The sequence below is a fragment of the Myotis daubentonii genome, chromosome 2 (assembly GCF_963259705.1).
Source record: "Myotis daubentonii chromosome 2, mMyoDau2.1, whole genome shotgun sequence".
Classification (NCBI taxonomy): Eukaryota; Metazoa; Chordata; class Mammalia; order Chiroptera; family Vespertilionidae; genus Myotis; species Myotis daubentonii.
In genome coordinates, this window is record NC_081841.1 from 181,074,416 (window position 1) to 181,091,332 (window position 16,917).

Below are 16,917 nucleotides of genomic sequence, written 5' to 3' on the forward strand. Positions count from 1 at the left end.
GGTTCTCCTCGTTTTATAATGGAATCACCTGGTGACCTTGAGAAAACACTTGGTCTCATCCCCAGACATGCGGATTCCTTTCCCCTTTATGTCAGAGTCACGAGCCCAGCTTTCCCCTAAAATGGCCCTCCACTCAATTCATCCTCAGCTAATGGAATTCCTAGGTGCTTGACACCGGTTTTTAGTAGCTTCCTGGTACAGCGCTGTTACAGTGCGAAGCCTCTACCAAAACACAACACAGAATCACAAAAACATACATTCATATCCTCTTAAAATATATATTTAAAGCAGTTTCATCTGATCAGTGTTTTAAGAGCATGAGGTATAACAAAAGAAAAAGAAACCAGGTCAAGTTCTGTTTACGCAGTTTTATCACACAGGCTTTATGCAGAAAAACTCGGTAACACAAGGAGAACCAGCGACCTGGACTGTCTTTAAGAAAAAATAAAAGGAAAGGAACCCAAAGCCCACCCCAAAGAAAAGACTAGAATAAACACAACATTCTCGCAGGCCAGCTGCTCAGGCACAGCGCAGTCAGGGACGCACAGTCAGGGGCACATGCTCTGGCTCGCACGCACTCGAACAACTGGGACGACGGAGACTTACGTGTCAGAGTCTTCTGAGCTGGAATCTTCATGGCTCTGCTCGGCCTTCCACCGCTTGTACCTGTCGATTAGCTCCGTCAAGTAGGATGTTTTCTTCGCATTGCGTATTATAAACTTGTGCTTCAGTAGCTCCTTTGCCGTGGGTCTCTGGGCAACAAGCCACCAAACAATGCAAACAGAAAAAGCATGAGATGAAGTCCCTGCCTTCCACCTGATTCTACCCCAACGGTCAGACTTCTGCCTCAATAGGTCATACAGCCTTGGCTGGTTTGGCTCAGGGATTACAGCGTCGGCCCTTACACCCTAGGGTCATGGGTCCAATTCCCGGTCAAGGGCACATACTTCTCAGTTGTAGGTCCCCTAGCCCCAGTGGAGGCGCCTGTGGGAGGCAACCAATTGATGTTTCTTTCTTTCTCCCTCTCCCTCCCCCATTCCCTTTCCCTCTCTCCCCCCCCCACTTCCACTCTCTCTATTAATCAATGGAAAAAATATTCTCAGGTGAGGATTAAAAAAAAAGTCACAACCACACTAATACCTAAAGAGCAAGTTCTACTTCAAAGGTTTTTCCCCCTAAGACCTATTCAAAGAATAAGCCATTTAGCACCCATGGGTGGGACTCTGTGTACAGTAGCATTTAGTATCTGATGTTAAATTCTCAGAAAACCACTCAATTTAGGTAGAAAATGCTCCCGAGAATTTCACAGAAATCATCTAAAGGAGCTAGAATATGCCTCCTAGATTCTATAAAATGTTTTATTGCAAATGCTGGCAAGAAAAGAAAACATGTTTCGTATTACCTTGTTAACTTACTATATTAATATTTGGCTCCATCCCCCAAAATAAGAAAAATGTTCATTTGGATTCATCTAGAAGAAACTACAAAGGAGCCAGGAGAGTCCTTTTTCTTGGTTGCTCAAAGAGTACTGAGTTCTCAGTCATCCAGCCCTAACTTAGAAATGCTGGTTTCTCAGGTCTGCCCCTTTCCTTGTGGTCCAATGAGGACTTCATCCGGCCCTGGGCTCAGGATGGCCACAGCCAGACAGCATGCTTTGACCGTGGCCAACTGCTCTGACCTTGAGGTTGGCAAAACCAATTACAGGGAACATGCTTCCCAAGGCAGCTGAGTGAAGCCCAAATTGGAGTAGGCAGGGGGAACACACAAACAACATGTCAGACTACGCTGCCGCTTACTCTGAATTTCTAAAGCTTTATTAACAAGAGGCAGGGATATTTCTCACATTTAAGCTTGTGAAAAACATGGGCCACCTCAGGTATTTCCCACTCCCTGTCCGCAGGACTGTGAAACTCCAAGCATCTCAGAAGTGCTTGCATTCTCAGTTTCTCATCCTTCTCTTGGTCCATCTGGGGTCAAGGCTGGGGTGGATATATGTACACAGGCAAGCACGCCAATACTGGAAGTATGGGTTTTTGTTGTTTTTTAAAATATATTAAAATATATTTTTACTGATTTCAGAGAGGAAGGGAGAGGGAGAAACAGAATCATCAATTGGCTGCCTCCTGCACACCCTCTACAGGGGATTGAGCCTGCAACCTGGGCACGTGCCCTGTCCAGGAATCAAACTGTGACCTCCTGGTTCATAGGTCAACGCTTAACCACTGAGGCACACCAGCTGGGCTGGAAGTACGTTTTTAATGGGAAGATGTAGATGTGTGTGGGTGTAACTTCTGGGTGCTGGTGCCTCGTGACTAGGAACTAACAGCATGATGTAAATTTCAGAGCACTGTGGCAATGGAGAACAGCAGCCCCACGCAACCAATGGTTGGTGTACTTTGCAACCCCTTGAGGATCTCAGAATAGGTTGCACTCGCCATTCAATTCCTTTACCAAAACTGGCATAATATTAGAAAACCACTGTGCTCTTGTAAACCTAATCACCCATTTTTAGATAAGAGTTCATGAAAAGAAGGGGGGTTCCAGCTAACCCTGCTAGAAAATCCATAGATAAAACAAGGATATATGGTGCTATATACAACATCAAAATATACAGATAACTTTCAAAATAATGTCCTAATTCAGAGAGAAAACTAGGCTGAAGCTATGTAGTCGGTACTGCTACATGGCTCTGCCAGAGTCCCTCAAACATAAAGACGGGGGTGGGGGGCAAGGTGGGTGGTTCATTTATATTTTATTTGCCTTTCTTTCCTGACACATACCAAGAAGAAACTGAAAACATTTACTTTAAAAATTATTTAGCCATTATTTTTCAGGCCAGACTTTGCGATTATTAAAAATAGCTTCATAATTTATAGCCTGACCTACCACTATAAAATGAAAAAGTTATTATTACACATATAATATTAAGGAAAATAGTCCTCAAGCTCAATGAGGTATGAGATGCTAAAAAATAAATTTTATCCTTCAAAGATAAACTAACAATAAAAACATATTTTCAATGCAAAGAAATCAATCATACCCGTGTAGAAAAAGAAAACAAATGAGACTGTGAAGACAGCTGACATTAGTGATAAAAGAAAGTCCAATAAGATGGATTTAGACCAAGTCGGGCCACACATGAAGAGATGTGGGCCATTCTGATCTGAAACTCACAAAGCTCGGCTCCTTATTCAAACAGGCCTCCACAAACTCCTTGAGGGGTTTGCTGTAGTTTCCTTCCAGCGTCGGAGGGTTGTTCTTTGGAATGAGGAATAAAACCTTCATGGGGTGCAGCTCAGAATGAGGTGGTTCCCCTTTTGCAAGCTCTATAGCTGTTATGCCCAGGGACCAGATGTCTGCCTGCAACAAAAAAGGATCTTTAGAGAACCACCAAGCAGGAGTAAATTCAAATAAATATACTTGCGGGATGGGGAGAGAGAGAACACATCTCAACGAACTTTTAAGGTTTTGAAAACATTATCTTTAACTGAAAATAAGAAAGATAAGCCTTTGGTTTAATTTCAAAATAAGCAACACACAGGAGAAAATAATACATAAAACAGCTTCTATCTCTGTACTGAAGGTGGCTTTTACGAGTACTCCTCTTCCACTTGCTGTTGGAGGTATAATGCATTCAATGTCAACGGAGGCCCCCCAAGGCAGTCAACAGGAGGTAGTCAGAGGTGAGCAGAAAGGGCAGATGGGGGAGTGAGGTGTGTTTGCCAGTCAGGCAGTGCTCAGGACTAACATAATGCTCCGAGTTAAGTGCTAGCTCTACCATCAGAGTCTCATGACCTCAGACAAAGATCTAACCCAGGGGTGGGCAAACTTTTTGACTCGAGGGCCACAATGGGTTCTTAAACTGAACCGGAGGGCCGGAACAAAAGCATGGATGGAGTGTTTGTGTGAACTAATATAAATTCAAAGTAAACATCATTACATAAAAGGGTATGGTCTTTTTTTTTTTTTTTTTTTAGTTTTACTCATTTCAAACAGGCCGGATTCGGCCCGCGGGCCGTAGTTTGCCCACGGCTGATCTAACCTCTGAGCCTAGTTCCCTCATCTGTAAAACAGGAATAACAACAAGTGGCTATGCAAGGTGCCTAACATAGCACTCTGAACTTATGTTCAAACACACAAAGAAGTGGAAAATACCTGTACAATGCACCCCATTTATCTAGCATTTGAATTCAATAATCATTAACACTTACCATAAGTTTTAGCTATTATTCACCATCGTACATAGCAGATAAAAAACATCATGACATTTTCCTTGAATACGTCAATTTACCAATTTAAGGGCTTTTTATTACTATCAACATTTAAAATTAACAATAACTCCTTATCATATAATAATTCAATATTATGTAATAATTTAATATCATGTAATAATTTTCTCAACTGCTCAAAAGTCTTTCATGGTTAATTTGAATCAGGATCCAAACAAGGCCCGGATGCTACAATTGATTGTTAGGTGGCCTATGGCTCCTTTAACCTGGAACAGTTCACTCCCTCATCTCCCCAGTGTCACTGACTTGAGGAAGAAATAGGCCCCAATTCTGGATTTGTCTGTTTTCTTCCTGGTGTCATTTAATGTGTTCTACTCCTGGGTTTCCTGTCCAATACCCAGTGGTTCATTAAGTCTGTAGGCTTGGTCAGACTCACTGTTGGGAGGAGTTAGGGGGTGCCAGTGTCCAGATGCCTGATCCTCCTCTTGCCCAGCCCCAGCTTGTGGCCTCGCAGGGGATGGGGGCCAAGCCCTCCACTGTACTCGGTCTAGTACAGCTTCTCTGCTCTTGTCACTGCACTGTAAGCCCACCATAACTCTAGGCAATTAAGTGAGAACCTATAAATCTCTCACATTCACCCTACAGCAAGGAGACAGAAAGCCTGAAGCCCCATTCAGGTCATTTTCCACCTTTAACTACCTGGAAAGGATTCATCTGTCATGTTCCCGCAATCCTAGTGAGTATGAGAAACCCTCACTACCATCTCCCTGGCACATATATGCCAGGCCTATCACATACCCTATATTCTCCTGTTCTCAGGGAAGGCAGGAATAAGTAAGCTCTAAATTCTTTGTACATTTTACTAAAGATCTAGATGAACCAGTATCAGGAGCAATACGCCTGTTTTCCTTCTATCTGCAACCTGCACTCTGCTTTATCTTACCTGTGTATTATTTTTTAAATCAGCAAAATGTGACTTATTCCAGAGTCCCTCTCTCCCAGGAGGAGGAAGATGGGTGCCCCTAGTGAGCACCCATAACTGGAGTGGCAGGAGGGCCTGCCTCGTGTGCAGGTACCAGGAGTGAGGGCAGCATGCACGAGCAGAGGAGGCAGCGAGGACGGACAGCACGACTCTCCTGCCACAGAAACCCCTCTACCCAGCAGGTTCCTTCCTAAAGTCTGTATGGTTCCTATTCGTCTGCTACTCTACACCCACCCCCCCAAACTGGATTTCACCAGAGCTGCTGCTGTTGGCAAAGCCTACTACTCAGCCTGCCTCCCACTGAGTGGATGCAGGACCTCTGTCCAGATGACCTCTGACGGGTGTACCTCCAGACCCCTCTGCACCCGGTACCACTAAACCCACCCCATAGCTAGAAGGCCCCGGCCGATGGCGCGCCTGCTGGCAGTCTGTCATGATGTGTGGGCACGCATTTCCCTGTGGTCAGAGGGCTTGCTGTTGGGTGCCACGCCAGACAATACCCAAACAGGCAGCAAGACTTTAAGGACCTGGCACCCGCTCCACCTGCCAGGATGGACCAACGGACGTTAACCAAGGAAACAGCATCCCAGCCCCACCTGTTACACAGCCAAGTCACCAGAGAAGAGCAGGGGCATCACTCACTCGCTCCCCTGGGAGTCGCCAGCAGAGCCTTGTCAAGACAAAGCACATGCCAACCTCCAAGGCAGCCAGCCTAGCCAGGAGCTGGAGTGTCACCCAGCCTCTCGGGACCCTTCTCTATACCCTCCTACATCACCAAGTGCTGGATGTGTGGTGTGTGGCTCCCGACATCTCGGCGCCCTCCTGATTGGCTTAGTTCAGAGCTCCCTCTCCTGGGACTTCTGTAGGGGACTCCTAAAGTGTCCTCCTGACTGCAGGCTCCCTCTGCAGACATCGAACACACTCCTGACTGACTTGGAAACCTCGACTGGCACTCGAATAAATGGCAAGCAATTTGGCATCATGTATCAAAAGCCATAAAAACATCCAAACTTGTTAAAACCAATTAATTCCACTTCTAGGAATCTACCCTAAATAAATACATTTTAGATTTAGAAAATGGCATATGCTGCCAAAAACATTCAATGGCAGCTTTACTTACACTAAGCCTAAAGAATGACTAAGCTGATGTGGCACATAACTTACTGAAGTACCAAGCACTCGACAATGACGCCAATCCAGAATCATACATGGAACTGAGTTTGTCTTATGACTGTACCTAGGAAATATGGCATCAGATGCAGAACATGTGTCTGCGTTTTAAAATATGTTATGTGGGGGAAGGACAGACATTTCCAAAGCAATTAAAGTTCAAGTTTAAGAAGAGACTCGTTATCCACAGAAACCAGAAACACCCATCAGAAAGGATATATGCACCCCTATGTTCATAGCAGCACAATTTACAATAGCTAAGATTTGGAAACAGCCTAAGTGCCCATCAGCAGATGAGTAGATTAAAAAATTATGGTACATCTACACAATGGAATACTATGCTGCTGTAAAAAGGAAGGAACTCCTACCATTCACAACAGCATGCATGGACCTGGAGACCATTATGCTAAGTGAAATAAGCCAGTCAGAGAAAGATAAATATCACATGATCTCACTCATTTATGGAATATAATGAACAACTTAAACTGATGAACAAAAACAGATCCAGAGACAGAGAAGCATCGAACAGACCATCAAAGCTCAGAGGAAAGGCAGGGGAGGATGGGGAGAAGGGGGAGAGATCAACCAAAGGACTTGTATGCATGCATATAGGCCTAACCAATGGACACAGACACTAGGGGGGGGGTGAGGGCATGAGCGGGGAGGTGGGGGGGCAATGGGGAGATAAAGACACATATGTAATACCTTAATCAATAAAGAAAATAAATCAATTTTTAAAAAAGAAAACAAACAGGATTTTCAATATGAGTTCAAGTCAAAAGCTGTGAGGGGCTAGTGCTTTGCACTGTAGACATTTGTGAACAGATGTTTTCCTATGTGAACGGTTCTAGGTGGCACAATCCTAAGTGACAACACAGAGTAACTGTTGCTGATGACCAAGGATTCTTTCTCAATGGGGCTGCAGGTTGAGTGGGTACCAATATCCAACATTCTAAATCCCTGCAATACCAATCACTGCAATTTTTAAGTAGAAGTAAGCTGGCTACAAATCTGCGGACAATGCGATTTGAGTAGCATAAAAAATAGTGCATACAAAATATTCTAGAAGGAACCACAGTCAACTCTATAATCAAGAGGAAGAGGGGGAAACCCTGGAAAACCCAATCACAGTTATAACCAGTCAAAAAATAGATCAAAATGGGTTTAATATAAATGATTTACTTAATTAGATGCAATACTTAGGTACACTTTTATAAGCAGCATCTAGAGGTATAAAGATCACTTGTGCTACACAGCAATTATATGATTGGTCCAAAAAGGCGCCATCGTGACTACGTGCTAAAATAAAGCCCATCCTTCCCCCACCTCCAGGGCTCCTTACAGCAGGGTCTGTGGGCAAATCCTGATCCTGCACACGGCCGGGGAGGCTGGTGCTCAGCATCAGGTCGGGGAGGGCCAGTCCTGCACTGCAGTGGACGGGCCACCTGCAGACTCCAGCAACCACCGTGTTTTCACTCATCTTTAACCATTTTATTTTTCCCTTCAATACCTCACTCATTTCCACTTTTCACCATGGTCAGACTGCCAACGGTTATTTCAGAGATGCCTGGATACCAAAATGATGTAGCTTGTGCTTGGGTGGTAGGACTACAGATGGTTCTCTTTTCATCTCATTTTTTCCCCCTGTATTTTCCAGATTAAATCGTACGTACTGCTTTTGAGACCAAAATGGGAAGAGTTACTTACAGGAGAATACTGACACTGGCCTCTCAGTGTCTACAGGATGTTGTTTCACTTAACAGGAAAGTCACATTCTCTGGCCTCATCCCCTAGCAAATTCTTCACCACAATGTACAATCCAAATATGAATGTCCTGCCTTTCCTACATGGACTTGGGCCAAACGTCCTTCCCTTATCTTTGAGGGGCTGAAAAGCCCTATGTCTGACTCCCTGCTCAGCTCATTCTGATGTCCCTCACTCAGCCCCCCTGCGCTCCCGCTTACCTGTGTGAGCACCTGACACCCAGTACTGCCATTACTCACTGAAGAAGTCAATTATTTAGCACAGCACACAGCACTGGGTACAACTACAGTGAAGATCAAATAAATACTACAGAGAAAAGGACATGAAACAGGCAACGTTCTTACCCAAGTCCAATCCATTTCCTGACACACCGTCGTAATAACCTTACAAAGGAAGGGGGTGGGGGTGAAAGTTCTGCAGCCCAAGACCCTGCTCTAGCAAGGAAAGCAAAGGCTTCCTTGTCAGAGAGCAGAGTTTTCTGCCTTAGCACCATCTTCAAAGTCTGAGGTCTTCTTAAACAAACTAAGCTGCCCTAAGTCCCCTTCATAATAACAGTAACAGTTATGATGAAGGTTCTTCAGACATACGGGTTCTCATGACTTAGTAATGCTGAGCTCAGGTTAAGAACTGAGGTCGACAGTAAGATGCCCTGCATGTGCAATCTCAGACAGAATACCTAAGCAGCCCACACAAGTGACAAAGGGTCAAAGATACTGGTTTAAGAACTGGTTGTGTTAAATAAACTTGTAGATATACACGTAAAACTAAGCCTTGGACCTCTTTTTGTTTGGTGAGATGAAGATGCTAGTGAGGCAGATAAATCCCTTCTCTTCCCAGCCTGACCCTCCTTTTGTGAATCAGTGTGTGTACCCAGATGGAACGGCCTGCATCTCTTCATGTGTTGCCTGACTTTGTCTAGATCCATCTTATTGGAATTTCAATGAGTTCAAGTCAAAAGCTATGGAATCTAGTGCTTTGCACTGCAGACATTTGTGAACAGATGTTTTCCTATGTGGATGGTTCTAGGTGGCACGACCCTAAGTGACAAAACAGAGTAACTGTTACTGATGACCAAGGACTCCTTCTCAAGGGGGCTGCGGTTGAGTGCTGTGCTTTCATGATGATGTAACAGAACCTGCTACTCTGAAGCTGTTAAGCTCTTTACCTGTAACACACAGACCAGTAGGGAAAACAACCACAAGGAAGAATGGGAGGGAGAACTGGAAAGAAGCTGAGTTGAGTTTGTGTTATCAGGAGACCAGGGTGGCCACCACGGCTACAGTGGCCCTCTAAACATAAACAGCCGTCAGGCAGGCCTCGGTGAGGGTGGCAGTCACTGGAAGGATATTTCACAAAGCAACTCTGAAAAGGTCCTTTGTCAGGCACTGTTCTTAACAAGAGCTGCTAGCCCAGAGTCACAACTAATGAGAGTGTGTGTGACATCATCCCCAAGGGCCCAGCCTCTGGAACCCCACTTCTGGTAAGCCCCAAGACTCAGGCATAGACATCAGCCTTATCTGCAATTTCCACACCTCCTGGGTCAACAAACCTGGGAAGCAAATTTCACATAAGCATATTTTCACACATGGTTCCCAGTAAAGAGTCAATAGAAAATTTTTTTAAGATGTTTTAAAAAAGTCACTGGGTATGATCCAAGCCAGTGGTCGGCAAACTGCAGCTCGCGAGCCACATGCGGCTCTTTGGCCCCTTGAGTGTGGCTCTTCCACAAAATACCACATGCGGGAGCGCACGTACAGTGCAATTGAAACTTCGTGGCCAATGCGCAGAAGTCGGTATTTTGTGGAAGAGCCACACTCAAGGGGCCAAAGAGCCGCATGTGGCTCACAAGCCACAGTTTGCCAACCACTGATCCAAGCAAATGAAAGATTTAGCTTTTAACATAAGTCAGAGGAAAAGGTAATTAAAGGTCAGTGACAGTTTCTTGAGCTCCCAAACCAAGTGTGCATTTCCTGTGAGTTTGCACCTTTTATCTACCTAAAAAGAATAGTGCAACTTCTACTGATCAGATAAGAGCATTTGATCTTGGTAAGAACGCCAGGAAAAAGGGTGGCAAAGCGCCACAGAGAAATCTCCATGCTCAGAGGCTGCCTTTGGCAACAAACACCCAAAGACCCTGCACTAGGGAAAAAGATGGGAGGGAAAAGGTCTCAGGCAGCCTTTTCCTTTCTCCGTCACCCTTTTCCTTTCTGCCTCACCCTTTTCTTTTCTCCCTCTCCCTCTTTCTTTCTCCTTCTCCCTAAAATCAATAAGCATGTCCTTGGGTGAGCATTAAAAAAAAGAGAGGTTGGAAAAAGGGAATTATAATTCTGCCTCATGTTGGTTAGGAGCCTGTGAGAGTAACAATCCTAACTGGGTACTAAAATGAATGACAAGAAGGTTCTGTAGCAACCTCTAAAAGCATTATTCCATTTCTGTGGGCTTTCTCTTGTGGGATCCTCTTTCTGTCCCTGTCCCTTAAATATCATTCAGAGTTCTGTCCACAGCCCTCTTCCTTCACCCACTCCACTCAGGCCTCAACTATCACCCATACACAAACAGCACCCAAGCCCTCTCTGTGGACCCACACCCCACATGCTGCTCCACTGGGTGCCTTTACCGTGGCTCCACCTTGATCCTCTGTCCCTCCACACCCACCTTCAAACACACTTTTCTCGGTGCTCCCCACCACCACCACCACCACCACCAAGCAGACATTACACTAAAAACCTCACTGACCGTGGACTGGATAAACAAAGGGTATTGCAGGAGACAGAGAAGAAACCTGTTTTTAACCAAGGTCCAAGAACGACCTTTCTGACCTACTTCAAGGTGCCAGTCTTCACTCTCCCTGCAAGAGCTATAAGGTGAAAATACAAGAGGAGGAACTCTCCAGACCCAGGGATGGTGAAGCGTCGGCTGTTACCTTTGAGTCGTAGGCTGACTGTTTGATGACTTCAGGTGCCATCCAGAAAGGGGTGCCCACGAAGGTATTTCTTTTTATCTGGGTATCTGTCAGCTGGCCCGCCACTCCAAAATCAGCCAGCTTCACCTCTCCATGTTCAGAGAGCAGAACATTGGCAGCTGCAAAATAAAACCAAGATGCCTCTTGATATTATTGCTGTATTGTCCCGTCCATGATCATTCTGGGAATGTTTCCGTCCTCTCCTCAGCGAGATCATGTGCTCAACAAGAACAGGCAACAAGGCTATGCTTCTGAGCAGACAGCCTCACACCCACCCAGGCTTGCTGCAGGGACACTGAGAAACACACAGACAGCCCTCACACCCACCCAGGCATGCTGCAGGGACACTGAGAAACACACGGAGAGCCCCGCTGGAGAAGAAAAGCACAGCTTTCCTCTGCAGCACGGTCTGATCCACCTGAGGTTTTCAAAGCAATAAAAACAAGATGTTTTCTTACCTTTAATGTCTCTATGAATTTTCTTCTCCGAATGCAAATAATCAAGTCCTTTTAGTATTTCTCTTAATATAGTAGCAATCTGAGTTTCATCTAAAGGCCCAGGTTCTAACTAACAAAACAAAAGTGTTAAAGTTACTTATATGATTCTAAGACATTTGAAATTATACAACAGTCAATACCCATGTTAAATGGACAATAATGAAAATCTACTTCAAAACAGGCATTTTGTCCAGACGATTAAAACCTACTTACAGGGCCCCAAAACAACAATAAAGCAGAGAAAATGACTTTGCTGAGTGAAGCAAAGCTGGCTAACAACTAGAGTAGGGTAGGACCAGTGAGAAAGTCCATGGTCAGCCCCACTGTGTTGGGCCATAAGGGATTTTAGTCCAGAAAGCAAAAGCCCAGAGACTCCCAGTACCTGCTGGGTAGGGTACGAAGAAGCGTGGCTCTGTCCTACATGTGTAATGGCAATCAAAACACAGTCGTCCAAAGGGAAGGCCCAGGAGCCCACTGCTTTCTGAGAATGCCCCTGCTCCACAATTTTTTAAACCTAAAATTTAAAGCTTGGGGGAACACAGCTAAAAGAACTCAATTCGCAATGACTGGGATTTTCTGTTAAAATATATAATGTAATAAAAATAATAATCCCAAATTAGGTAATAATTACCTCTGAAAACTTTTATTCTGAGAAACTCAAAGCAATTTATAGTCATTCCTTGATAATGATAAACGTATAAAGTGTAAGGAAGAAATGTCAACTATATATATGCCCTTTTTAAATGGGAAAAAAAAAAGGGTTCTAAAGCTCAGTTCACATTGGGTAGATCCGCCATCACTTGCAGAGTAGGAATTCAACCACAACTAAATAATTACATAAATTACTTCAGCAAAACAACCGAACGCCCCCGAAAGAACTGGTCATGGACCTGTCAGATGGAGGCGGGGTGGGGGGGGGGGGCGGGGGGGGAGCAGAATTCTAATAGCATATCAATTTTTCATCTGAACAATAGTCCTCAGAATTACGTCTTCAGACTTGACAGTGAATGCATCATAACCCAAACCCACACATCTTTAGGCCATACAATCTGTGACATCACCAAGCATGCTTTAAAAAGACAGATGCTTTAAAGCCGAGGAATAAAAACTAAGACCCGCCTCGTAAGGTCGAGTTCTGCCTGACGAGCTCTCTCAGGCAGGCAGTCCTTGGTGTGTGTCAGGGCCGTGGCTGGGAAGGCAGCGGCGGGCGGGGAAGCTGAGACCCCTTCCTGCTTCACGACAGCTGTGCTCGTGCCTGGAACCGGCTCTGGCTCACCTAGCGAGCTGGGCCGCCTCTGCTCACTGGCCCAACCTGGTCTACACAAAACCCCACAGGGTCCGGGTGAAGGAGGGAGGTTCTCCTCCTGCCTGTTGGCTCCCCAGGACCCTGGAGGTCGGGCAGCAGGGCACACCTGTGATGGAGCAGCTCCTCGGCGCCTCACCTCAGCACACAGGGGTGAGACAACGTGCTGCTCACTGTAATTTTACTCGGTATTATGTGCTCAGGGAAAGTCACATTGCCTGGGCCAACTAGCCTGCAAGGAAGTATCCCAAATTCTAATCGAGACACTATCCAAGTTACCTCCAACTGAGGCAACAGGTCACACACTTTGTTCCACAGAACCTAACTGTTCCCAGTTATCTGACCCCAAGAGTCTTATTTTCAAGTAACACACATTGAGACTACTGTTCCAAAGACACAATCTGGAAACCCTGCCTGTCTGCCTTCTCCACATCTACTTGAGTGTTCATAGGAAATACAAGTTTCAGCACTCAAAATGAGGGAAAGCACTTCTCTCATAACCTAGGGCAGTGGTCGGCAAACTGCGGCTCGAGAGCCACATGCAGCTCTTTGGCCCCTTGAGTGTGGCTCTTCCACAAAATACCACATGCGGGTGCGCATGTACAGTGCAACTGAAACTTCGAGGCCCATGCGCAGAAGTCAGTATTTTGTGGAAGAGCCACACTCAAGGGGCCAAAAGCCACATGTGGCTCGCGACCCGCAGTTTGCCGACCGCTGACCTAGGGGAAAGAGAAGGGCAGAGATGCTGGCGTATTTGCTCTTATTCACACCACCACAATGCAGTTGTTCAAAGTCGTATCACAGAGTACAAGCCCACATCCTCCTCCACGCAGACCACCAGCAACATGGGGCTAGGCTTGGGCTTAACTTCAATCTCCCTTCTATTATTACCCAGTCTCTAGAAAGAAACAGCAGAGCAGCCTGGTGTCATCAGCTAGGAGAGATAAGAAGAGCTCAGAAAAACTAATAGAAAAATCTCTTCCTGGATCACTGAGAACTGGCCCTTTTAAATCTGGCCTACACACCACCCACCAATGATTTATTCTTTATTTTGGGGGGGGGGGTAAAGTGGATGTCCTTGGTGTCAAAACTCGCTATAAGCAGTATTCAGTTGCTCTCTACATGACAGAAATCCTCACTAGTGGTAAGGCCAGGCTGAGCTAAGTTCTCCGAGTCATATATTAGCACTCTCCACCATTACTACTTCTTTTTTTTTTTTTTAAATATATTTTATTGATTTTTACAGAGAGGAAGGGAGAGGGATAGAGAGTTAGAAACATTGATGAGAGAGAAACATGGATCAGCTGCCTCCTGCACACCCCCTACTGGGGATGTGCCCACAACCAAGGTACATGCCCTTGACCGGAATCGAACCTGGGACCCTTCAGTCCGCAGGCCGATGCTCTATTTACAGAGCCAAACTGGTTAGGGCTCCACCATTACTATTTCTAGGCATTATAAACATGGCAGTCTCTATCATCGAGAGCACCGTGGAATTTTCAAATAATTGTTATAAAAGGAAGACCACCAGCTGCATCTCACCTTTGGGTGACTCTAATTCCCTCTCCCCAAGTCTGTTCTCTCAGCCTTCCTCTGCAGCAGACACCATTAACCAGGAACGTGGCCACCCAACAAGAGGCCATACCTGCCCACCTCCGCAGCAGCAGGTACAGCCACGTGAGTAAGTTCTCCCCAGTGGAACATGAGAAGTGACACATGCCCCTTTCCTGGCCTTGGCCTTGGAACACTGGCAGCCAGAAAGCACAACTGAAGACCAGGGAACACCATGGGATACAGATGGTAGGACCACCCACTAGTGCAGGACCCTGGTGACCCTGTGGACTAGAGCCCACTGACCCCAACACGTGGGAGAGAAATAAATTTCTATCTTGTGTGAGACACTGGGGCCCTACAACAGCCATCTCATTTTTTAAAAACATGTTGCAGATACATGTTCAAGTTTGCCAAACATCTCTACATGGTATCAGATTTTTATATGTGACAATATCCTGGTTTTTAAAATCTGTTATAAACATAAGACCCTCTCAAAATAATACTAATAGTTTTCAATATGTAAAAGATAATTCTTGTAAAAGTGTGTCTTCTCAGAAAGTTGGGGGCAGAGATAAGAAGTGGAGAAAGATAAAACAAGGTCGGAGGGAGGGAAAGGACAGCATGGGATCAGGGCAGGCCATAGACTTCGCGCCTGGTCACAAGGAGGTCCAAAGTGCAGCTCTGTTTGTGAGCTGGGACACCTAACCTGAGTGTCCTGTTTCCTCATCAGTGAAAACGAGATGATTAGGGACATCCAAAAAGGATGCCTAGTTCTTGTCACCAGGGCCATTGAGTGCAAAGTAGATGGCAATTTGCTGGGGCTCTCATACTCAAGACTTTTTTTCAAATGAAGAGTTCTATATTTCTTCCAACTGTTATGTCTAAAATTTCACAGACTTCAAGTCAAAGGTCCAAAGAAAGTTACCACTAAATAAGTAAATAACTGTGGCATTAATAATGAATAAATTATAGCATTTAGAGACTAGAATTGCTGCCCTGAAAAACTTGAGGTCAGACAAGAGTCCCCATGAACAACTTTTTATATGCCACAAATGAAATTCACTTAAGATAATACAAAATCTAATTAAACAAAATGAGATAATTTTCTGCAGTCCTTAAGTATTTCCCAAAAGAGTAAAAAAAAAAAAAAAAAAAATCAAATTCTTTGTGTGTGTACATTTATGGAAAAGCAGTGAAGCAAGTCATAAAATTTATCCAGCTGTTTTGTCACTGTTCCCATTTTAATGTAATGGTTCATACCATATTTAATATTTTTTCTTGAAATTTCCTTTGAACATCATTTTGACCAACTGTTTTTATGGTTTATAATGTTAGAGGATTTTTTTTTAAATTGGGTACATAAGCTTTTTAGAAGTTTACAGTTTTAGAGTTTTATCTTCCCCTGAAAAACTACGAATTGCTACTATTGTTGTGAGGAAGCAAGCTCCTTTTAATCTCTGACATCTTTCCTTAGTGAATAAACCTCCGTAGACTGTAACCACTAACACAGGGCTTTCTGCCGCTCTCGTGCTGAGCAGTGAGTGATGCAGACCATCACCTGACAACTTCCCATCAGACGGGGCCCGCCCTCCAACGCCAAAATGATAGGTTAGGCCTGTCCTGGAAATCACCGCTCACCCAAAGGCCAGCTTTGGTAGGGCAGGTAGGAAAGAGGGCTGATTACATTAATTTCGCTGCAGAGCCACAGGGGGGAAAGATGTCAAGAGCTAAACTACTGTGTGCAGTGTTTTAAGAAATGATTTTGCATATGCTGTGCCTCAAGGAATACTTAAACAATGCCTATGATTCACTGGTTATTTTGGAGCATCTTGCCAGAGGCCAACATGTAAACTGTGTTTTACCATGAGAAGCAAGTCCCAGCCTGTGACTCTGAGGTCATTCTATACCTAGCTCCCTTTATCTTTTGTGGGAGACAGTGGCGCACAGTAATGGTACAGTAGGTCCAGGCCAGGCAGTAGCCGGGAATGGGTGCCAGCCCGGCTCCTTCGCAGCCCCACTGCATACCCTGCCCCCTACTCTGGTATGAGCAGCGTGCTGCAGGCCTCACACCCTGCCTGGGTCTTACTCTGAAAAGTTTAATTTGTTAAAATCCTAATTCTAACTAATTATAAATTAAAGTATTGCCCACATATTTTGGAAGCTACATTACTACCTGAAATTTAAAACAATGATAGGGTATTAGCTCTACAAAGGTTAAAACCAGTTTTGGAAAATTAGCAAACTGCTCTTTGGTAAGATAGTGACAGGCAAAATCCTTCTTGGCTTTTATGAATAAATTCATGGGTTTTCCCAAGAAACAAAACTGGTTTCAAAAGTAGACCTGTAATTGTCAGTAATATATCAGAAGCAGAAATACATATTATAAGGAAGAGTTTGGCCCATTTTTCATAGAACTTCAAATAGAGAAACGGAAATGTTTAAACATAGAATTACTT

The 16,917-nt window shown here is 44.7% G+C and overlaps 1 protein-coding gene across 6 annotated transcripts in view; it reads right to left on the minus strand.

Moving 5' to 3' along the window:
* STK24 (serine/threonine kinase 24) overlaps positions 1-16,917 on the minus strand; it is a 103,810-nt gene that overhangs the window by 10,372 nt on the left and 76,521 nt on the right. For all 6 annotated transcript variants that reach the window (XM_059685022.1, XM_059685019.1, XM_059685018.1 and 3 more), the window contains 4 exons: positions 11,566-11,674; positions 11,069-11,226; positions 3,175-3,360; positions 607-752 (listed from right to left, as the gene is read on the minus strand). In XM_059685022.1, coding sequence (XP_059541005.1) covers positions 607-752; positions 3,175-3,360; positions 11,069-11,226; positions 11,566-11,674 — 599 coding nt within the window. The remainder of the gene's footprint in view (positions 1-606; positions 753-3,174; positions 3,361-11,068; positions 11,227-11,565; positions 11,675-16,917) is intronic.